The following is a 25,272-nucleotide window of genomic DNA, read 5'->3' on the forward strand; positions in this document are numbered from 1 at the left end:
ACAAAAGACGAACAATATGTCATATTCGAGCAAATCTCGGACTCCATTGATAGCTCGACCGTATTATTTACCAAGTTTCCATAATATCTTCATTTGCTTTGGATATAGATTGTGATCACGAGTTTCCGGCCAGATTTACTTTTGACCAAAGGATGTCTTAAATACAGATAACGCGCTCTAATATCGCCCAAAGGAAATAAGATATTCTTACCCCGAACGAGACTCGAAACGAGCTGCGCAAAATTTCTTACGTTGTTTAAATAGTAGCCCATTTCGAGCGGATCTCCACGTGAAAAATTTGCACGGATATAGGACGAAAAGATAGCCTAAAATAATTTCGATATTGTTCTTGATTGGCAAGCCGACGGCGTGTGTTACATATGCGTTTATCGAGTGTTTACGGACGCGTGGTGAGCGCACAAAGCCTCATGGGAACAATAACTTCAGCGACGAATGACAACATAAATCTCTTGCGACTGTGGGGATTACCAGGGTCATACTACTGGTGTACGAACGTAACGTAGGACACGCATTAATTCAGATTTCATTTATGACTCCGGGTATCCGGGCGTAACACGTTTGGCATACGTATGATCGTCGGTCTATCTCGACTAGCTTCGAAGTTTAACTCGGCAACAACGATGCGAGTTTCACGAAGGTTTTCAGGATTGAATTTTCTTTCAACCTGCGAAAGCGATTATCTTTCATTGATTGTTAATAACGGATGGACTAATTAGAAAATATTGAGAGTATTAACGAAGAAATTTATGATAATACTTTGCCAAAGGCTTTTGTAAAAGCGGCACGATGTGCTACAATTTCAGACGAATTTTATCGCGAACAAATATGTTTATCGTTTACTTAATCAGTAAATAAGATTAGGGTCGAAAGCATTGCGTTTACTATATAATATCGATTATATCAGTTATATAATTTATTTTTTTAAAACTAACCTTTTCGCGAATGACTATGCACAACTGCAGGTAGGATCGATCAAGATGTTTAAAAAAAGGATAGAATTGGAAATATGTCCTCGATGAATGTTATCGTTTTCTTATCAGTTTAGACACAGACAGATGGTCGCCTATTTTCTCCAGAAATGTGGCACTTTGATTTACGTTGAAGATGGTTCAGTGGGTAAACACGGTCTCTTAAAATGCCCATCCGGAGAACAATGTTTCGGCATCCGGATTCTTATCGCTAGCTGCAAATCCAAAAAAAAAGCTACTTCCAGGGAATGCCGAACAAAGGATCCGGAACAGCTTCTTCAAGGCCGGTATAAAGTTCCCAGTCACTCGCATAAAGAAACCACCTTTTCAAACGGCTGTGAAAGCCCGAGTACCGAGCCTCTGTCATACACATACACGTGTCTGCTTACCCGCAGACGTAAATTATGATTCTGTCGTATTAGCATGGAATTCTCGCGTGTATCGAGGCGAATCAGGCGAGCAGGTTGTACGGCTTAACGCAAACAAAGATTCGTTCTACTGAATGCCGAGACACGTTAGAGAGATCCGATGTATCTGTAATTTTTATTCTAGATATTTGCAAACTGTTGGAATAAAAGGAGCCTCGCGAGCCTCCTCTATCCTGTGCAAAGTTTATTCGGAAACGAGACTCGATAAAATACAAAGACTCTAGTAGCACGTGGCTTGCATTTGTTGCCAGTGTCCGTGATAAGCTACGATAAGCTATGATAATACGCTATGAATGTAGGTCGTGAGGCAACGCGATACTAAGGAGCGAACCTATTCTTTCCACCGAATTATAATATTCTCGTTTACCTACAATGTTCCATCGTGTTCTTGAACTCCTTCCGTGAAACAGGCACGTGAGAAAGGATACCAGCCGTTTCTGACGCATTTCCTGTCTAGCTTTAGAATTTTCATCTCTGTCATCGATGAATCTCCTCGTCGTCGCTTTCCAAAACTTAGGGAGAGTAGGCCTAGGCGATAGAGTTTTACAAATTCCCGATTATCGTATTTAACGGAACATTAATAAATCGTGAAAGAAACGCCTATAATTTATAGTTTGTACCTCACCGGGTTCGCTAATGTCGTTAATTTTTAGATTAGATCGTATTATCGTGCACGAGGGCTCTGGGCCCCGATGCTAATACGAGGTTCAACAGAACACATACGTAGGAACATATACACCGAATAGTAGTCAGGTATCTGTCAGTGTTAGTTGATCGTCGATCAGCTTCCTCCCTTTCTTTCTCCGAGTTGACTTCCTGCCATGTTGTTGGGCATGATCGGCCTCGGCCGTCCTTGCCCCTTCTGCTAGGCAGCACTCCGTTACCATCTACTAGCTGGCACGAAAACATCAACTCGCTGGATGGATTAGAAAGGCTCTCTCGCATGCCAGCGCCTTCTCTTCTCTCCTTTCCACGGCTTGCGGTCGATGCGTAGGAGGGAAAGTTACCAGGATCCCCTCTGCGTCGAAACCTCCTTGTCCGCGTTTCGAAGGGAAGCTGCGTTCACGAACGATCGACATCTGTTTGTGAAAATCGATAATAGAAAATAGCCAAAATCGATACGTGTACTCCCATAACGATCGACGTTCGTGTATGAAACTGCTGCTCGAGGATCGAAGATGTGGGAATGAAAACGTATCTACGTTATCTTTCATAACTGTTTGGACGTTTCAATCGATTTGTAACAATGGTATTAGTTTGTTCCGAATGAGACGTCGTAATCTTCCGTTGTAGATATATGTACAAATCATTGTTTAACAACGTATCGATAATCGTAGGTTACAATCTTTTGCTATCTTTATGGTAGCTACATGATTTCATTCTTATAATATTTATTGTATTTTACCTGACGTTTGTCATTGATAAAACGGAAGTCGTTATCGCGAATACCTTTGAACTATTTGTAGTTCGCTATGAAAAAATTCTATCGATGTTTATCGAAGATTGTCATTAAGCTGCGTTCCATCGATGATAAAAAAAAGCCTCCCGATACTTTTCATACACGGTACACTGCTATGTAATTGTGTACAGCCATGGGCTGGTACTTTCCAGCGACTTGGAGCGCGTTCGTTGTCTTCTGCCGACGCGCGTGGGATCGCGTGCCAAATAATCCCTGAGAAAACGCGGAGCAAATCGTGCAACGATGAATTAGGGGGAGGAGAGGTGGAGGAGAGTGATAGTTCTCTCTCTTGATTGCGCCTTTGTGTCCGGATCGCGTGGCAGACTTTCATCGTGTAACGTATTACACGTACTTTTATCATATACCGGGAGAAAAATACATCTCGTTCGACGGATAGAAACGGGTATCGATGTACACTACGCGGAGAACGAAAGAATACATTCGTTTAGTATTAAGATGGATGATCATTAAAACCAGTACAGTCAATATTAATTATCGGTATTCCGCGATGAGCGAGGAAAATACGATTTCGCGCGGTTAGAAATATTATTTCCGACGAATCGGTCGATAGATCATGTTCGAAATAACCCCTTTGCCTCGATCACCGAGCCGATTTCAACCAACTAATCGTCGTTGCGTATGGACGTCGCTAACTGTTGCTCGTGGTATTAATGGAGCCGAATGTCCGTGAAATCGGGAAGGAAATAGCACTTCGCTCGCTCGACTCGATGGTAACAGCCTGCGCCGCAACCTTTCGCAGGACCATCGATTACGACTGCTATCCTAGGAAACTGGTTGCGCACGTAGATTACTGGTCGCGCGATGAATCAGCCGAGTATCATCGCTAAGATGTATATGCAGATGCGTAGAACGCGTATCCTTATGATTGACTCGTCGATTCAAGAAATCTTTGTCGATATCTTTTCAAAATGGTTTCACGCGTTTGCCATCCTTAGAGCGGTACTCTCGAAGATTCAGTGTGCGTGTAATCTTCGCGTACTATATCTTGATATTCTAATTTTTTCATTTCGTTAACGAACCATCAAGGACCAAGCAGTAAGATATGCATAAAACGGACGTAAACGTAATATTATTGGAACGTGTAAATTATTTTACGCGTTACTTTGTTAAGGTACATAAAATCATTGCCGCTGAAAAAATATGCAATTCTAGTAGTCATATTTCAGCGAAGATATTAAGCGAAGCTACAGATCCCGGAGGCAAATCTCGGTGCGATCTCGCTCGAAATGGGTGGTCAGCGTTCGGATGGATTTACAATTAGATAAGTCGAAGGAAACCAGCTCCTTCCATCAGTTCCACCGAAAGTCTATTAAGAAGCGCCAACTCGCTCCTCCGCTATCTGTAACCTACTTGAATCTGGTATTACCAGATGCATTGTCGATGAGGCCGTATTTTGCAAATCAATTTCATTCAAACGGAAATATTATCTCGATGGTATGCGTTAATTGCGTCAGGTAGACTCATCGAAAGCGCCAGATAACTCGATTGAGAAACTCGTCCGCGTGTTTCGCAAGATCCTGTTAAGAAATGCGTTCGGCTAACTCTTCGTCCGTCTGGTCAAATTTCCTAATAGGATATTACGTAGACTTTGATGGAAGTTATTCGAACGTACTCCACTGACGCGTCTGTTCTTCCATCTGACAATTAGAGGAACAGCCGTCGGGAGAATAAACGATTCGTTAATTCGATTTCCGAATTCCGCGACGTTTGAGCGACGAGGCTGGATTCGAGACTCGTGCGGATAGAACCGCGTCATAGAACGCGGAGACAACGGTTATCCTTATCGAGATTTAGCTGATTTATATCGGCATTGGAAGCTGCACCGACATATTAGGAGATCTATAATGCAGAGGCGCGCATAGCCACGACTTCGCGGCCCCTCTCTTTCTCCGGATCGTTGCTGCCGCTCTTTCGCCGCGAAATCGATAAATTATACATTCAATTATTCATGCTCGGTCGCCATAATCATGTACGGTAGTTGACAAGATCCTGGCACGCTTTACAAGCCCCCTGGCTCTCCGCGTTTCTTCGCTAGTCCAAGGTGAGTTCCGTTTACTCGATCGGTCGTAAGCTATTCGATTTACTCGTTGTCGATGCTTTACTAGCTCGTTAAACTAGCTTTAAAACGGTTTTATTAACGCGAGATATCGCACGATAATAACGTAGAAATAGTCGCGTGTTGTTTGCGTCTCGCCTGCCAAGAGAACGCTGCTGAATCGTTTTCTGTTCGGAAAGTACGGCATTGAAATCACCGGGTGGAGAGTGGCAAAAATGGAGCAGCTCGCGGTCTCGGAGATCTCGTTATCGAATCGTATATACGCTCGTGATATTGCTTATTAATCGTAAGATCGGTTCGCGAAGCTTGAAAGACGCGTGGGGTGACGGAGAAGGAGAATGATAAAGAAACATAGGCGAAATACGCGCGAGAGGAGGAATAGAGAGCGAGAGAGAGAAAAGGAAGTGGTCGGTCGGTCGGTGCATGCCTGTCAAGTTCTTTCTCTCTCGGGTTCGAAGTTGGTGCAAAGAGTAAGTTTACTCGTTCGGTTTCGGATCCGTTCGGATCGCTTCGGTTCAGTTCGGTACTGTCACCGAGTTTTATTATAGGTGGGGATACGTTTCCCCACCACGCGAAGAGATAGCGAAGGCGCTTGGAGAATCGAGAGTGGGGAATCACACGAAGCTTCGGCGGAAGGTTCAATTGTTGGCCAACCATCGCGACGAGTGGTTGCGCGTGATAAACACTCGCACGATAGAAGCGCGTGCTTCGTTTCGCGATCGGTGCGTGCACTGGGGCTAAACTTGTGCGTTCGACGTCGCCTCTAATCGACGACGATCATCGTACGAAACGTGCAGCAAGATGAAACGCGTGCCTGTAATCGCGACAGTGACGTGGTGATTGGTTTCGTCGTTGTTCGCGTTATATCGGCGTGAGTAAACCCGTAGTCCGTGTAAACGCAGTGACCGAAGCAGAGAGAAAACACCTTCCCTTTTTTCTTACTACTTCCTTTCTAACGTTTGCCTGTGAATACGGAGGATATTTACGCGAGTATTGCTGGCTGTGATCGCAACAAGTGAAATCTCCATAGTCTTCCTCCGTCTCCTTCTCCTTCTTTTCTTCTTTTATTCTTTTGTGTGACTCGACTACAACGAGACTACCCGTGTGCCTGCTGGTTATCTACTTTGGCGGTCGTGACGCTTCGTCGTACGACCGAGCAACAGAAAAATTTGGGATTATCCGTGCATCTTTTGCGTTTGGTTCAGTTGACGTACCGTCGACCGGGTAGCGGCCATGACGGCGGACAGCTTGTTCGAGACTACCAGCATCCCAGGGCATCTCGCTCCCACGCCCCAGAGGCTGGAGAGGCTTCTCTCGAAACAGACCCTCGAGGAACTGTACGAGGTCGAGGAACAACCTTTCGCACGGTAAGTCCAGTCTTGCTTCTCTTCCTCTTCTCGCTTCGTCTCGTCTGCACGCCATTCTATCTCTTCTCATCGTCTCTTTGTGTAACGAGGTTACCGCGTCTACGTATATGTTTCCGACTCGGAACATAGACGTCGATCGTTTTTCCCTATGTGTGTCCTCGCTAGGTCACCGATCTATCGCGCGCATCGAGCTCCGTTAATTAAAATTGTTTATATCTTCCTCCTTCTTGTCTTTCTCTCTCTATTCGCGTACCTTTTCTAACTTTGTTTTGTTTGGCTATCGTGTCGAAATGCTTTCCTTTAGAGACATTACTGTTTCGCGACTGGAAGCAGACGGCGTGTAAAAACCTTTCGAATAGGATTCGAGTAAGAAAACAAAAAAGTTCTAGCGATAGAATGTTCGAGTAGGGCCTTGGGGCACCCTTAAGTCGGTTCTGGACCCTACCGAAGAAAGAAAGTGCCCCTACCGCGAAAGATCGAGGTCGAGATTTCGCGCGTCTTTTACGACCTCCGTCTGCGCTAGTTTACGCCAGTATCCTTTTTCTCCCGTTTCTCGAAAATTCCGTTGCTTCTTAGGAAACAGCGAAAGAAAAGAGAAGAGATAGGAGGGTACCGTGAATAGCTTGGAACGTTCCTCCGAAACTGTGCAAGGTCGATGAGCATCTGCAAACACGGTTCTCCGTGTGTTCCGAACGAATCCTCCTCCGTTGTGCACACGAGATCGTCGTAGAGAAATTGTCGAATCGAATGGCGCGATATAAACGACACAGTTTAATTCGTTTCTAACATCTATCGTCCTATTGTAAACTTCTCGTCGTCGTTGTTGTGTATGGAAAAACGAAAATGTTATTTTTTATATTACGTTGGCCGTAAAGCAGCGATAAAGCGGCTCGAAAGAATCAACAAACCGTACATTAGCTATTATCGCGATGTTTCGACAGTCGCGAAGGTCGAGAGATTTTGCAAAATCGCGTAACGACGAGACGCGTGCGTATCGACGTTTAAAGTTACAGTTTTGGAGCAAATAATTACGAAGGTCACATGCTTCGAATTCCGTTGCGAAAGGAAAAGTTTTCATCGCGAGGTGTACGACGTGTATGCAAAGTCGCGTCAAGTTACGGCGTAATATTTTCCGCTAAGTATTTTTTTCAACGATATAATACTCGCAGGATGCGTTTACCGTGACAAAATTTGCCTGAAATAGTCGAGAGATCCTATTATAGTCAATCGCGCATTCATCCTCGATTTGCTCCAGTGCCATTTCCATTCGCGGTCCTTTTGTTTGCTGCTTATTGGAAGTGGGTAGGTAGTGGACTGCTGTAAACGATATTCTCGTTGCACTCGGCGATAATGTAGGCCACCAGCTACGTTGTTTGTTGTTATTACACGTATCAACATCGTTCTCGTTATGTACATGTAATCCGTTTCGACGATGTCGATTGCACACATCGTCGATACAAACGTACTTAAACTATGTGATTTTCAAGAGAGAAAGAGAGAGAGAGAAAGAGCGGGGACGCGCGGTGAATCGCAAGACGGTATTAATATTTATCATCCGAATCAAGCTCTAACGACGTAACTCGACGGTTCTTTCACGACGACCCGCTATTAGTATTCTTTCAGTGACCGGATACGTTCGAGATATTCCACAAAGGTGTTAACCGTTGCAAAGATTTATGCAGCCGTCAATCAGGATCGCCGGTCGTTAGGCGTTAGCCACGAATGCAAAATAACAGCTGCTTACTAAACACCTGCTGCATTCGAGATTTATACACGCCAGTCGTACAGTGCTTTCGTATCGAAGAACGGAGAATTATATAGTAGCTGACGAAAGTATACAGCCCCGTGCAACTTATTTCGAACTATACTTTAACGTTATGAAGGCGCGTAGGTCGAAATTACTTGGAAATATGTTGTTTACCGATCTGCTGTTGCCTAGCAGTCGTTGCTCGCAGTCGTATGTGCGTCTAACAGTTTAAGAATTGATATTAATTGCGTGTACGTGCGATTCGAGGAAACGATCCTTTAAATTGTTTGACCAACTGTATGATGCATGCGAAACCTCGATATAAACTCGTGTACGTTATTAAGGAAAGGAATGCAAACAACCGCGGCGATTCTTCGTAAAAGTCTGGCTTACGTAAGATTCCAGGGAGAATCGTGGATCCAAAAGGAGAATGGCACGGCGGTTGTTAAATGGCACTTTTTATTCATCGCATTTTATTGTTCCTTTTTCTTGCGGAATTGTTACATCGAATTAGTCGTTCGCTAAAGGAAAACGAGTGGAGTACGATTCAGATATTTAATTCTGGCTCGAATTACGTACCACCAGCGCGACGCCGCGCCGCGTCATAAACTTTAGAGAGAGAGGGATCCCGATATAAATATTATGATTATGGCTATATCGGCTTATAGGGTGCCATTCGCGAATGTAAACTGAAAAGCAAATGTGCGCCGTTTCGTTCTCTCCGATTAAAAGATTTTGAGCGCGTAATCGATACTTACCCTCGCTATATGCTAGGCGTTTTATCGCCAACGACAGACATTTGCCTTGACGATTTTTCATCGTTATTCGTATTCGTTCGTCACGGTCTTGGAATTTTATATCGACTCACACTCTTCCCTCCCATCTCTCGCCGCAAAACGAACCTCTTGGAAGCCGAACTGGTCGACTGCGGTTTTTGGTTTTATCCGGATGCGTGATTAGTAGACTGTGGACTCTTAAGTATAAAAATGCCTAAAACGTTTATAAAATATATGCAAAGTGAAATATTTCTTACGATAACAGATGGAACATATTTCTGCTTGAATTTCATTTATTTTTTTTTTTTTTTAATTTGCATTAACATCCGCATTCCAACGATTAATGTTGATTTTTCTGAGAAAAAACAACAGACTTACGTTTACCAGTTGCGTATAGGAAGAAGATGAGATAAAACATCAAATTCCGAGGTAAATTAAAAAAAAAAATATTTTTTCGTCGCTCTTGTCTACTTTCGAATTTACGAAGTTGATCGATTAAGTTCACCTTGTAGAAATCAAATAGCATTCAACTCGAGAGTTTAAAAAGATTTGACGTAACATAGATCGATTTGACGTAGATTAATTATTTTTTCGCTTCGCTTTTTCGTCAATGAAATATCACAACTAGAAGGTGCTTCTGTTTTTCCTTGTTCAGGTGTGAGATCGCAAATTAATTGCAGAGAGTATTATGAATCACACGCACGGTATTCCTCTACGTAAACATTTCGCCTCGTTGATTAGAGAAGCGTGGTCGCCAGAGAAGCTGGAGCTTATGTACGTGCTATACTTTAGGATACGGACAAATTCATTTCTCGTGACTCAGAGAGTAAGTGGATTTCTTGTGAGCACGGAAAAAATGGTAATCGATGCGGCGCGACAGTACCTATATCATTTAAAATAACGATCGTGCTATAATAACTGCACCGTGAAACTAAAAAAACAAACGATATTATTATTATTATTATTTTATGTATAACTATTACTACAGAAATGTCGTACGATCACAGGTCGACAATATAGATCGATAAGTGGTCTAACAAAATTCGTTCTCTATCGTTAATTATTATTACCTTGTTACATTTTTATTTTTATTAACTCACAATCCGTTCCAATCTGTCATGTTCGCTGTCGTATCGAAAGGTGATTTTTTATTTTTTCCGTAATTTATCTTATACGTATTAATTTAAGCGCGGAATATAATATATCGAAAAAAGTAGCGAGATGCAGAGGCAAATGCGAAAACAGATGCAAAAGCAAAGGCTGTTGGATGGAATAGCTGCGCACCGATTTGTTCCGTATGTCGGTTGGCGTTTTAACGAGCCATCGGCGAAGAGGAGCAAATTCAATCGGCAGAAAGATATTTTGTAGCTGTGTAAGAGTGGGACGCGGGCAGATGCTTTTTATGGTATCGGGTCGCGTCTTAGAATATACGAAGACAAGTGGGGATCGTGCAAAGCAGAAGAGAGCGAGAGAGCGAGAGAGTTTAGCGTGGGTTGAAAATAGCTTGTGGCCGGACTGAGAATGCAGAGACCGTCCGCTATGCACTTGCCACTCGATATTTATACCCTTATAATAGGTAGATAGGTTGAAATGTGTCTTCGTCTTACGTCGGTCGAACGTACGAGCCGAACGACTTACCTGGAACGGTGGACAAACCACTCGGTAAACGCGGAAACATCGATATTCCGTTCTATAATTGCGTTGGATCGCGAAAAGTCTAAAAAGAAACGCTTCTACTTTTTCTGTGTCGTTCGAGAGTCGAGAGGCGCGTTCTCGTTGCTGTTCAAGTGGGATTTCCTGTAAGCGACATACGGTAAACCACGTATACTATATCGTAGGTTTGTAAGTATTGAAATACGTGTTGGTTTCATACGACACGTAATAATCGTTTAGATAATTAAAGATTAGTGGCGGAGAATTATGGGTTAGCGAAAGACTACGCAGCAAAAATATAGAAAACCCATTTGTAAGAATTATAAAAACATAAATTAAGGATTCCATGTTAGACGCTTGTAAGAAAACGCTTACAAATTCATATCCATAATTTCCTTAATTTACGGAGTACGTAGCCGCGTGGATGCAATTAACTAAAACAGCGATTAGGCTTTTGACTTTTATTATTTATAACAGGCTCGTTATGATTTAATACATGTATGGTTTTGTCCATTGACGGGTTGTCAAAGATGAGAGTGGCGAAGAAATAGCCAAGCGGCGAACTCCTCTCTGGTTACGTTCGCCAAGAGCGCTCTGGTTGGAGCGTACGAGGTAACGCGACGGAAACGGGCATGCCATCTGGAAAGTAACGGTAACGGCACCTGCAATTAGTGCGACAGCCAGGCTGCCTACTTGTTGGAGGCTTGCTGGCGAGCTGGTCGTCGATGACCTTCCACCGAGGGGGAAAAACGAGATCTCGGAGCGCGTCGCTTGGTCGCTTCATCTCCTAGCAAAGGGATACCGCGTATCCGGTTTGTCGTATTCCGTGGTCTTTGTTCGGAACGGTTAAGGACGACGACGTGTTTCGAACCGTGCATCGGAGCTTCGACACGCGAGTCGTTCACGGTACACGATCCATTTCACTTTTTATAATGCAATAAGAATCTCGAAAATCATACCGTTCAGCGATCAGAAGGAGAAACCTGGAGGCAACGTGGATCTGATTGGTCGTTCCTCGTAAACTCAATATTATCGGTACTTTGCGGATGTTTATGCGATTTCGTGTTTCGCAAGCATAATTAACGAAATAGAGAGTATAGGTAAATAAAAAGTTATTCGACGAACCATCGTATCTGATAGCGAGTACTTTGGTTCAGACGGTCCATTATTTTTGTATATTGTACAAACTTTATGCATTCTCGCGCTTTTAAATGTCCTCTACAAACATTTAGCAGCCTAGTTAATTCTTTTCTGCGAAAACGTAACTTCAACCATTCGCCGTACTTTGTTCCTCGTCGTCTAAATCGCAGAATGTAAAAGTTGGAAATATTTGACTGATTTCAGTTACGAGATTTCTAAATTTCTTACTGTCGTATGAAATAGCACGGATTCCAGACTCGTTTCGAGAGGATATCGTTAGTCAAAAATTTCTTTCATCTGGATTTCTATCTAAATTCGTAGCCAGCCCACCCCGTCGATCCTCTTGACAGATTTCCGTTCCGGGCGGAGTTATGGGCTGATTCTTTCACGATTTTTCTTTACCCTCGACAGGGTTTCTACCGGCGGCACGTCCCGTAGGAGGCTCCGGCAGCTGTCTCCGAGACGAGCAACAGCTGTGCTCCCTACTGGTCCCATTGGCTCCAGGCATTCTTGGACGGTTCTGCGTGTCCTTTGCTCTGGAGGATACTTCTCGTACCGTGGTGCTTCCTTTCACTTAACATAACAATGCTCTTTTTTCGTTCGAAAGAATGCGAGTTCGACAAGAGGCAGCTAACGTTCCGGTTTTTCTTCCATTTCCTTCCGTTCCTCGTTGTCGCATTTTCTTCCTTCAATGCCAACAGTGGACAATGGTATGGAAAGCGACATTTCGTGATTAAAATTCAACTTTCAACTTCAACGTTTAACCTTGTTGCTCTTCTCGCTTCTTATTCGCGTTCCTATCTCTTTAGACATCCTAGAACAATTTCAAGAGAAAATTTGCCGAGAAAGTTTATAAAGATTAATTAAAAGTGATATAAATCCGATTTCTTTTATACGAAAGCTCACACACTTGTTAACATGAGCGTGTAAATTTTAAATTCGACTTTTGATAAATAGTCGAATCACATCGTATAAACTGACTTTGCTAATAAGTTGACGGAGCTTTAGCCGATAGAAAGTGGATATAAAGGCGTTTTTCAATTTTCACCGAAGAACGTTTTCCTCGGACCATTGTGCATCGGTCAAACTCCACTCGACCAAGAGACAGATACGTTCGTTTCAGCGAACAGGGAGATCTGTTGTTTTGACAATCGGTTGGGCGGTCGTTAGTCGTCGAAGGAAAGGGGAAATCGTGACTCAGCGTGGTTCTGCGACATCTTATTAACATCCCTTCTGCACGATAACGGCGATTATCGGCGATACAGATACAGCGGACGATAAAGCGGTCGTGGCGTTCCGTGTCGAGAGGGCTCTTCAGCTTCCCGTCTCCTTAATTATATTTATCGGGTCAGTCGATCGGAACGGTCGCCGCGGACCGAGATCTCGCGTTGGTTCGTCGCGAACTCTCTCCTTTGGTAAAAAGTACGATGGCTCGATCGCTTCACGGGTGAGAAAATACGATGGTACGAACCGCGAACGAGCTACATCAACGAACAAACGTTGCCTTCTTCTCAAGGTCGCCGTGATCATTGTCCGTTCACTGGCGCGTTGCTCGCTCATCCGATCGATAACTCTCTTCTCGTGGATCGTGTTCTACGAGTTCGAGGGAAGAAGCCACCCAGAGTCGTAGACGAGCCGTGGCTCTTGAGAAATAACGAGAAATTCCAGCCATCGTTATTCACCAGTACCGTATTTAGACAGGCTGTTATTCGTGCCCGTTACAAAGCAACGAATACTCCCTTCGGTCGTCGCAGGTGTTGCAGTCCTTTTCTTTTCACCGACCTTCGAATAAAGATATCGTTTCGAGGGGAAGAAAAATTTCCGTTCGAGTTCGATTTCTAGCTCGCCACGGTGAAACACAGCGAGATCCAGATCTCGTTCTGGATTCGTGCGTTCGAACGAGACACGGTAGATTCGCGGTGGTATCTCGCCGGAGTACGGGAAATCAGCGAATCTCAATCGGGCGAGAAACGTCCTGCCGGAATGATCTATGGATCGAGATCGATCGCGAGCTCTCACGAGAACTGCTACGAAAGGCAGAGAGAGGTGTTGTATAGTTGTTGCGATATTACGACATAGAGGTTAGGCTTGGAAGTCGGGCACGATGGAGAAGGGCGACGCTGGATCGTTGGCGATCCCCATGATCTATGGATCACGATTTCTTCCTGCCAGGACATTTCGTTGGGACCGTTGCGCCGTGTGTCCTATGCTCACGACTCGAACGCGTATCGTGGTTTTTTAGATTGCTTCGTTAAGGATGAATCAGTGTCGCAAGAAAGACGTTACGCGATGTTGGATAAATCGTTTAAAAATATGCTTTCTCCGAACGTGCAGCCTTTCTTTCCCGAGCTTCTTAGTTCGACGACTTCTCTTGAAATTCGTCAGGCAGAAATTCACGAGAAATTTCGTTCGATTCGCATCCTCTCGAAACGATCGAATTTTTTCAGACTCTTGAATCGCGTCTTGGTTTCGAGCTGGGAAACACTCTCGCATGCTTGAAAACGAGATTGCTCGTTGTTCCGTGGCATACTCGACGCCTACGCTCGTTTTCTTCCTCTTTTCTCTCTGCACGCGCTGCGTGTTCTTTCAACGAAATGAAAGACAAGTTTGGCCAGCGCTTCCATTCATAGTTATTAGGGTTAAACGACGCGCAAAATGCGCCTTCTCCTCTCGTATCCTGCGTCTCCTTCTTTCTTATTGCTAGCGTCTTTATCCGCTCCGAAAGGAATCGTGTGCATCCCTCGCAGCTTTTCGTTTCGTTTTAACCGACTCTCGCTGCGAAGTCGTAAACAATAATAACGATGCGATCGTCGAAGGAACCTCGCAAGCAATTGCAACGTGATTATCTGTAATGTCTCTGAGCATACAGGGTGTTTCGGTTATTTTGAATTCTTGAGTATCTCGGTAAGTTCCGAAAGACGAAGGAATAGCGTGAGAACGAAATTAGCTGATTCAGAACGACGAGCATCCAATCGACGATCGTTAACGTTTTTGTGGATGAAACTGAATATCTTTCGATACGTCGATCGACGCGTTCCATAACTCGGCGTGGGGTGCTCGTCGTATAATTCTCCCGTAATCTCCGTACGAAAAACAAGACACAGAAGACGAGAATATCGCTTAGCGTTTTCCGTGGCCGGACTAAGAGATAGCTAAATCGTTTTGAGAAATACGAGGTAAACTAAACACCCTGTATTAACATACGTACATTAAGGCACGATCTGCCAGTTGGACGTGGTATTCTTGTTTTCTCGTTACCGATGCCGAAGTTATACTCGCATGTGGCGTATAGAAGCCGCGGAAAGTAGCAACGAACGAATTTGTACGGCCGATATCGTGAAAGAGTCAGGGCAAGAGAAAGAAAAAGAAACAGAAAAAGAGAAAGAGAGAGTCGTAGCTTGTTCGTTAAGACCACATACGCGACGACCTCGTTACTACAACGCGGTCGCTCCCCTTCGGTTTCCGTTCGGTTAACCGTAAATTACAACCACGACCGGTGTGTAACGAGCATAATGGCGACGGTAGCCGGGTGAAGGTCGGCCAACTCGAGCGAGCGATGCGACGCAAACGACGATACGAATCGACCGGCATTTCGTTTCTTTCACGATAAAAACCTATCCGGAGTATTTACCCGTCTTGATGTCGAGCGGTCGAATCGAAAAACCCAATACCAGCACAAGAACGTTCTTGTATATCGAGCGTTCGATCAAAGATAGGTAACCTTGTCCTTATGTAGCGTGGTCGAAAGATGAAACCTCGATCGAGGCTAACGATATGCAGATTCGATTATCCTTGCAACGTTCGCCATCCGCGCTTCTGTTCTCTCTTCAAATTTTCCTTTCTTTCGCGTGGAAAAGTTCTCGTTACGTTGCACGATTGCCTTGGATTTAAACGAGTCGCTTCAGTTCGAATCGTTTGTGTTCGAATAACCTGATTTCAAGAGGACACCTAATGGCAAATAAAAAGGAAGTAGTTACGGCGGATTATGGAAATACTCGAACGCTCGTGGAAGCTTTGTACGAACACGTATTATATGAACGTTGGAATATCTACAAACTTAAATATGCTATACGCGCCAGGCGAAACGTCTTGCAGTTTCATTAGCGGTATAACAAGTCCTGATCGTATTATCGTTATATTGGTAATATTTGAGACCGATATGAACGGATTTACATTGGCAAAATGTACGAAACTATTGGAAATGAAACGAGTTGACTAATAAGAACGCTCGAGAAGATATTTCGAGTCTGGTAAACGACCAGTTTTCCTCATAGGGAGATTTTAAGTTTGTTGGAATTTAAATTACTCGGACGAAGGTAGTTTGACTAATCCGAACAGGGTCTTAAAATTAATCTCGGTCGTGTAGCATCCAGAAATCATTGGAAAGTATGTTTCAGCGTGTCTAACCATCCCGCTCGAAGGTGTCCTACTTCGCCAGCAACATATATCGTCGATCGTTGCGGTTCCGCGTATCCATTGTGGCGTACATTGGAAAGGGAATAACCTTGCCCGCATTTTCTATCGTATCGCAAGATATCTACCCCTGTTTCCTTTCGCGTACCGGCCAGATCACCCGATTATTATCCTTAATCCTAAACAGATACCATATCTATTTTTCATTTTCCAAAGCCTAGCAATTAATCTTAACCAAAGCGCGGTCTCGTTATTCAGTTGTGGAAGAAATATGCGGATAATAAGTCGATCGTCCGTGATTCACGGCTAATTTCAAGCTTTCGAATCGTTGGATCGATTCTCATCTCGAGATCGTTCGACTACCCCCAATAACAGGGTTGCAATTAGGCGAATGATCAGCACGCGCGGTTTGTACGTAACTCGCAAGAACCAGATACGTGGGCTTTGTAATTGTAGATTATTACTCGGGTACCGCGTGATCTGATAAGCTAAGCCCAAAGTAAAGAAATTACGCGAATCAATCGTACCTTGACGCTCGTTCTAGATGTGCAAGCAACAACGCAGGTATTGCTTGCTTCCTTCATTCGTTGCAATATCGCCGTTTCCTCGAGATACTCGGTTTTCCTACCTCCAGATATACATTTCCAATTAACATCCTCGTACTCGGGACCTATTATTCTTCCATTTTCACTTTCCATTCGTAAAATGTGTCGGTCACTTTGAATGGTCGAATGTCTGTAATCTTACAATAACGGATGGATCGTTGTTGTCACGAGCGCTCAATGTTTCATTTCGTAACGATACAGCGAAGAAGAGAAAGGACTCTTATCGCTATGTGATGGCGAACTTTGTTTAAAATACAAAACGATCGATATGCATAAAGAGCAATTCTACAATGCTGCTTAAGTCTTGCAAGCATCTTACGAAACGACAACGATAAAAAGTAACATATTCGCACGTGTGAAAATTGACTCAGCCTCCATCCTGTGAAGCTTAAAGATCTTGATATTTTTTTTTTTTTTTTGCAAAGAAGACAGAAATAAGGTTATAAGCAAAAATAAATAACGCTAGACCAATAAAAGGAAATGCTAGAAGTCGATTCGCCGAGGGAAGAAAGAGCGGAGTCGGATAAACCGTTGGATCGTTCTCCGATCGACGCTCGACAAAGCCGATCACCCACGCCTCGCAGGAATCCCAAGGGCGAATTCGTGTCTCTCGAGCCACTTACACCTCCGGCGGCTGCTCCGGCCAACCGTAGTCGATATAGTCCGACGATATCGCTTTACCGGTGTCCTCTCTCTTTCTCTGTCCCAGATTCGATGCTATACGATGCACAGTACATGCCTGTAAACATCATGGCCAGCTCTGTATACGGCCCTTGTAACGCAATGCGGGTCAATCGATCGGGTAGATTCGATCGGAGTATCTCGACGTGCGGTCCTTTACTTTGCTTCGGAAGGCCACTCGTCCTTTTGTCGTCGCAGTTAACAGCGTCGATAAATTGACATCAAGTTGCAAGTTTTAGGTTTTTTCAACTTTCACGGTGATCGAAACGATGTCGCGCGTCAGGTTTTTTTTTTTGTTGTTTTTTTTCTTTCTTTGAAAGGACAGTGTGATAAATTTAAGTTGAATCTATAATTTTGCGATACGTCGGAAGATAAGAACAAAGTATCACGGCGACTGATTCTATAATGTAGGTGAAACGGTCGCGCAACGAAATCCGCTTGTTCGCATCGAGCCATACAGCTCGACACCATTCATCGATAGCATCGCGAAATCGGGGAAAACTTTTAAGCGATATTCATGAACGGTTTGCTGCGAGTTTCTTCCGCCTTTCCTCCGGAAAGACACTCAGGCTTCGGTTACGCACGACCTGTTGCTCCTACGATATATTTCACCGGTCTGTGGCATACGCGCAGACTTGGACGCGATTTAATCGCGATACGAGTTACGCGCGAAACTTTCACGCGGCTGACGTCATTGGTGTAACGCCGAAACGAAGAGCCTTGAACGAGCAGATTCCGGAGCCGGCGTTTCGTTATCGTACACAAGGTGCATTCGTCATCGATCTAGTCATAGTAAACTTCTACAAACCTGACCTACATCGCTTTATGAATCACGAATTCGTGCTGTCGCTGTGAACCGGTAATCTCGCGCACGATTTCGTGGATCGCCGTTAATTCGTACGTTGCGCGAATGACAGGAGCGCGATGATCGCTTCCCTTTGTAAATAACATTTTAAATAATATTCAAGTAGACTTTTTTCACGAAACACCGACTTACGTTCGTTAGCTGCCAAGCTGCCCATTTACTACGCGTATGTACCCACACGATTGTCACATAGCGGACAAAAAACGTTATTTTGTCTCTTAGCAAACAGCACGTGTTCGCAACGATAAATCACGATAGAAAAAAATCTCTGGTTTACATCAGTCCTAACGCGATTCGTGGCAAATGTCGGCTTTGGATCGATTCGGTTAGGCGAAGTCACCGAGTGTTACAGAACACGTGCAACGGTATACATATTTGGAAGCGGTTGCGTCGGATTTTCGCAATTCCCTGCCAGTACGTGGTTGGTGCACCGCGACCGCGGTCGTGAAAGGTGCGCCGTGAAAAGTTTACGCGTTGTTCGTGGTCCGGTCTTTTCAAGCCTAGCAACAGAAAACACCGGTCATCAGCAGAAACGCGAGAATTCGTTCCCCTCGACACGCACATTCCTCGTTCCAGGGACTGACAGCTGACGAGCCAGTCTGCGGCGCGTTTCTCGCACGCAATCACTGGTCTCCATGGTTTTCTCCGTTCCTGCGACTAAATAATCCCGAAAGCCTGTCTCCGTGATTTTAGAGTATCGCGCCTTTAATTCAAAGAGAGAGAGAGAGAAAGAGAGAGAGAGAGAGAAAGAGAGAAAGAGAAAAAAATGAGAGAAGGAGGAAAAAGCCGGCATCGTATCGAAACACGAGCAAAAAGCAACGTTCGACGCAACGTTCAGATTCTTTTCTCCGGAAGAATGTAAGGTGAAACGTAAAAATTGCAGTCACACCTGTGGTGTCTGTAGCCGTGACACGGGATATGACATTCCATCGTAAGTACACCGCATTCCAAGAGAAAGGACAGCAAACCAGAAGGAAATAAACGTCGTTGATATACGTAGGAATACGTAGGCGGGAATTGTCGCAAGAGATTTCATCCATATTTTCTTCGTTTATTCTTTCCTATTTCTTTCTTTTTTCCTTTCCGGATCATGAACAGGCTTGCACGAATTGCACGCGAATGGTCTCGTTCATGATCGTCCCGACGTAAAATACAGTTTTGCAGAAGTCGAACGTGCGTGACCGTGCCACAGACAATTTTACATGCCCACCTACTATATAGCGTCTATACCATGCACAGGTGTGGCCAGTTATTTCGCTCGATTTATCGCCCTCTTCGTTTATCGCTGCATAGCGACAGATATTGGCAATGTCGTAACAGCTTTTCGTCCCACGTTGGCGAATTTTTCGATCCGCCTCTGAAAGAAATTATTACGATATTTTGGTACAGCGCGGCCGCTCGAGAGAAATCGACTCGATCGCGGTCGCAATCGCGAGTATCTGCGCCGCTGTCCGATTTCGAAATCGATTCCTTCGTAACTCTGATCGATCAACGAACAAAGTTCGTCCGGCCATCGACTCCGCCGCTTTGCGCAGAGTCGTTTTACCGTAAGTTGTTCCATTCTAAGGATTTGCATTTATGAAAGAAGAAAATAACCAGCAATATATATATATATATATTCGCGAAAGTAGATCGGAAATGGACACTCGACCCGTTAAGACGAAAGGTCTACGTAGTACGGAACACGATGACACGAACTGTCTAACTGTCGCTTCCTCTTTCGTAAGCCGTACGTACGCTTTAACGTTCTCGTTTACCAGGTTGGGACGTGTCCTCGTTTCTCTGCGACTCCTTCCTTGAAATCGAACGATCTTGCCGTTTCCTCTTCCGATAGCTCGACGAATACCTCTGCATATATTAACGAGCGAAGGCACAACCTCCTTTTCACGCGAAATCGTATTAAACCGTTTGCGAATCGTTTTACTCGCATTTTTCTTTTTTCATCGATAGAGAACTTCGTCCGTAGGATATCTGCCCTATATTCTATTTCAACTTTCGTTTAATAGCGTTTTCCAAACAGAATAAAACGACGACCAACTATTAGCCGGTTACCGGTGCACTCGTCCATAGACGTTCTGATACTCTGTTTGATTTATAGTAATAGTTTCTGAATTTGATCGAAGCGTGTAAGTGGATGAAAAAATTAATTATTATTATTAAGACTCGGAGGATTGGAAATGTAGTTTTTCTCGATATAAATTGCATCAACGTTTCATGTTTTTCTGCCAGTTTAGAAAAATCGTAGGCCCTCGTGCTTTCACCTGTGCCGATTGCAAAGGATAAAATAATTACGCTTGTTGAATTTATTCGTAATTTTTTAATGAAAGTAAATCTCGCAAAAGGAAATATTCGATATTTTTTCACCGATAACGTAGATGTTTCGTCAAACGCGTTTAACTTACAGAAGTATCCGTCTATGGAATATTTTTACATTTTTACGTGGGATGGTTAGTCGATGATGACCCGAATGTCGAGAAATCGTCGTGGGATAGGCGTAGCTCGGGGATCTTTCTTTCGATTCCACGCACTGCGATAATTATACGACTCTTTGTAATTATTGCCTTCCCCTCCCAATGTCACCCTATGGCGCTAACCGTGTGGCGTCATGCCAGTCGCTTGCTTTCCACTCGAAACTTGCTATCTTTTTACCTTTTATGCGCTTGTAATTTTCACTTTTTCTCGATTGCTTCATTACACGCCGCTATACTTATTATATGCACGTGTCTTGTTTTTGTTACAGGTAAGCCTCGAGTTATTTTCAGCATGTCGAAGTCGAAACACTTCCGATAATTTATTATCCTTTTTGGTAAGTCTAATATTTTTCGTTGTTTCGGCAAACACGTTGAATATTTCAAAACCAGATTCGAATAGATGCGATAATTAACAGGGTAGTTAAGTTTTGTATTCTTCGATGAAATAGACTTTATATCGTATTTGGATCTGTGATATCATCGAGTAAAAAATTAACCATCGCACATCTCAGAATCAAATAATAAGTTGGATAATAGTGAAACATTTGTCATTTATAACATAATATCGTAGTTACGAAAGTATAATTTTTCTATATGACCCTAATTGGATAATAGCTAATAATAATAGCTAGAGGCTGTAATTATCTTGGTGCTATACACAATACTTGTAACAACAGTTAGATAATAACAGTTTGATGACTGGCTTCATGTGGACGTTATTAATAGTCTGTTGGTCGGTCTCATTGAGAATATATCTGGATAACCCTTAATCCCTATTTAACGCTCTGTCGAGCGAAATAATGGCCGATTCTTCCATGTTTACGAGCATTAGGATTTACGGAAAAGAGCAACCATTTACACCCTAACTACTTCGAACCCCGTTCAACTTACACGTTTCTGCAACTTGGAATAACTCATTTACCAAACAACGTCGAAAGTTCGTTGGAAGATGCGAACGAGTTACACGCAGCGAGACGTAAACGTGTACACGAGAATATGTACGCGTGCACGATCACCGGTTGCCTTTGGATCGCGTTTAGTTAGCACAGTTTTCTCTCCGGGACGGTGAACGTCGCCGAGGCCGTAGACGTGGCGCCGATTTAAACGTTCCTCCGTTCCGCTCCAGCTGAAAGCCGTGCACTGTTGCTCGCCAACGTTTCAAGCCGCGATCTACGGATACGCTCGATCTCTCGTGGTCCATTGGAAAATAGCCGCGTTAGGATCTAAAAGTTTATTCCATCGACAGAAACCATCCACTGGATGGAAGCGTACGCATTGTGGAAAATTGGAAAGAATTTTTATAAATCCCTAACCGGTCCGATAGAATGGAAAAAAAATATATTAATCTTGGTACGAGGATGTGAAATAGCTCGTTATTATTCAGCTCGGGTTTCGCGAAACTTCTCCAAGAAATTAAATACTCTAGAAGCCTGCAACATTTGTTTGAAAGAATTCACGATCAGCGAATTCTCTAACGCTTCATAGCGGATTTGCAAGAGAGGAGACACGTGAAGTTACGGAGGTCGAAACGCGCTGCGATTCTAATCGAAACTCTCTTAACTTTCGCTGCGAATTTTCCGAACAAGCTGATATCTCTGTACAGCAAGTACTTGGGTCGAGCGGCAACGAATCGCGACCTGACTAATATCCGCTTAATCGAGTCGCCTCTTACCTTCCACGCGTCCTTGCGTAAGCGGCTCGACGACGGCCTTTGTCGTTGTTATTGTGTCATCGCGAGTAATGGGTACGACAGGCCGCTTCTGTCGGACAAGAGGGAAGAGCGGGTACCGGAGAGGAAACTCCGTTAAAAGGTAGCCTCGAAAGCGCCACGTGGGCGCTCACCTTCGATCGCGACGCGTCCACCGCGACGCACTCACGCACACGACTGTTTCGTACGCAGATACACGCGTAGATTCGCGTGAGAAAATTTCACGGTATTTCGGTGTACGCGTCGAGATGCGTTAGTAATCGCGCGTAGGTTTTAATTGGGCTGTGTATATGCGCGGCTTGCTCCACACGTGTCACGTAGGTGAAACGGCACCTATTCGTGCCAATCCGTTCCCTTTGTTCTCCGCTCTGACGTCGGGACCTATTACTCGCGCGTTTATCTTTGCCCTTTCGGCGTAAATTCCCGGTCACGAGTCCTTTTCGAGCTCCGTGTCAACGTAACGCGGTCGATCGCGATAAATATTTCAGGTGGAAATAGTCGGATCGTAAAGTAAAGCGGCCAACTTCTTCTATTCCGTTCTTGTTTTTCTTTCCTTAAGAACTCGATGACAAAGGACCAAGGGGTACGAGTAAACGACAGATTCGAAGCTTGATAAAGCGAACACAGAGCGCGAGGGTCATTTTCCTTGGTTTTAGCCCTCGAAACCTGTAAATCTTTTACCTACTGATCGATTTTACGGCCTGGGTTTATCGCTACCATCTTCTGCATGGACTAGCGCAGCTTTCTCGTTCACTATGTTAAATCGATTAGGAACGAAAGTGGATAGGGCTGTTCGTTCCGTCAACCCTGTCGCGGCCGTGTTCGTCGCAGCTCTACAAACCTAGATTCTCGCGCGAGTCGGCGTCCAGAAGATCGAGTGGATTAAAAAGCGAAGCCAAACCAGTCCTCCCTGTTGTTGACGTGAAACTTTTCTCGGTTCGGTCTGTGAACGCCGCGAAATCGGCATATAAACGCCTTGGACGAGGGAGAGGAGGAGGGAATCCTCAAACGAATCGAGGAGTGAAATTTTACCGCCTTTCACCGTTTGCATGCCATTTCGATCGAACCTGCCACCGATGTCTCCCGCGCTGTCTCCGTATCTTCCACGATTTAAATCCAGCTTTACTCAGTGCGTGGAATTCTGCGTCGTCGTGTCGAAGAATCAGCCTCGAGCGACGAGCATCGGCAGAAGAAAAACGACCTTCGACTTTTGCTCGTTCGTCTTAGTAACGGATGCGTCAGAGCATCTCGCGTTCTGCCACGCGTTCTAACGTCATGTATCGCAAAAACTGCCCCGGATACATGGGGTTCTCGCCAGAACAGAACACACCATCCTACAGAAACGTAGCAGCACCGCGTAGATAGCAGAATGGAATAAACCGATGCGGACTATTTTTGGAATCGTTTGCTTATTCCCGTCTCTGACATTTTAATCGAATATCCTGTTTGATGAGCAAACATTACTCCGTTGGTATTCCTCCTCCTCCTCTCTCTCTCTCTCTCTCTATCTATCTTTCTCTCTTTGTTCGTTCATTTTCCAAGAAACATCCGTCGCTTGTACAGTCACCGGAAATTCGGATTCTTCGGAGATTTTCTTCCCTCGAAAAATAATTTCAGAAGAAGTTACGCTGCAATATCGAGAGAGTTTTAATCACCGGACAAGGTGAATTTCCGCGCGCCGGTGGAATACCAAAGAGGTGAGCAAGCGAGGAAAGGTGGTCGCGATTCGAAGGCTAAATTTAAAGATCGAAAGGTTTGGACGGTGGCTGTTGGTCGACGGTCTGCCTCGGCTCGCTTCCAGATTCGTCGATCGCCGGGCGAATGCACGAGTATACAAATATATCGCAGGCGCGTGCACTGCACACACGCATTCCCTCGGCTACGCGACAGCAGTGCATTCCAGAGGAGTGAGCGCTGCATTATCATTGGCGCCAGCGCGCTTTCGATTCGAGGAAATCCGGAGAACAATCCTAAAAAAAGCGGTTTTCACGGTTTTACGACGCCTTTCTACGAGTTTACTTCCGCTCCTCTTCAATCGACTCTTCCCTTCCCTTCCCAACCCTTCGCTACCTTTCTCTTCTCTGCTTCCTTCGTTGCTCGATATCCCTTTGCCGTTCGAACAACGTTTGATATATCTCTTCCTATCTGACAACAGCCGTCCGAATACGCGCGCACCGAGACGTTTTATGGACCGTTTTGTGTTCATAACTGCTTTGTTTAATTTTCTAGTAGGCTTCACGGAAGCTAGCCGAAAATAAAAGCGCGACAGTTGCGTCAATGGTATCGCTTACGTAATTGCATCGACGCAACGTGTTCGTCGATGGTGACAAACGTATTAAGAAGTAACGTTATAATTATCGTGCGTATAGATCGTTGTTATTATCGGTTACGTCGTTTCATCGAGCGTAAGAAACCAAAGCGCCTCTCGGTAGACCTTGAACTACAATCGGCAAGCTTATCGAGTTAGCGACAACCAGATAATTGCTTCTTGGCTAGTTAACCAGCGATAACGCGGCAGTTGGCCAAAGCGATCGACGAAAAATTCTTCTTCCGTTACTCAGCTGGAGCGATTACGCTCTTGATACGTCATCGACGACCAAAAGACCGTTAGACAGAGAAACGTTATACCGAAGGGCAAAACACGTCGGAAAGTGTGTCGCAAACGTGTAACTCCTCTCGAACAGTGAAATTGACAATGGAACAACGAGAGATCTGCGCTTGGACGCGTGGATAGCTGCAGGCACGTCGAAGAAGGATATATCATGAAAGACTTGGGTGGTGAACGCGCCGTAGGAAGTAGGCGATGGATGCGGGGCAGCACGACTCGCGCCTGTAATAAAACGGAACTCGTTTTGTGACCTCTGGCCATTTCGACGGCACAGTAAATTTTGCC

At 44.5% G+C, this 25,272-nt stretch overlaps 1 protein-coding gene across 1 annotated transcript in view; it reads left to right on the forward strand.

Moving 5' to 3' along the window:
* Window positions 1-5,574: 5,574 nt before the first annotated feature.
* LOC117237948 (serine/threonine-protein kinase 17B-like) overlaps window positions 5,575-25,272 on the forward strand; it is a 62,311-nt gene continuing 42,613 nt past the window's right edge. Inside the window, exon 1 of the mRNA XM_033502402.1 lies at window positions 5,575-6,320. Coding sequence (XP_033358293.1) covers window positions 6,187-6,320 — 134 coding nt within the window. The 5' untranslated portion in view covers window positions 5,575-6,186. The remainder of the gene's footprint in view (window positions 6,321-25,272) is intronic.

Source organism: Bombus vosnesenskii, unplaced genomic scaffold, assembly GCF_011952255.1.
Source record: "Bombus vosnesenskii isolate JDL3184/JDL3185 unplaced genomic scaffold, Bvos_JDL3184-5_v1.1 scf7180000013417, whole genome shotgun sequence".
Lineage (NCBI taxonomy): Eukaryota > Metazoa > Arthropoda > Insecta > Hymenoptera > Apidae > Bombus > Bombus vosnesenskii.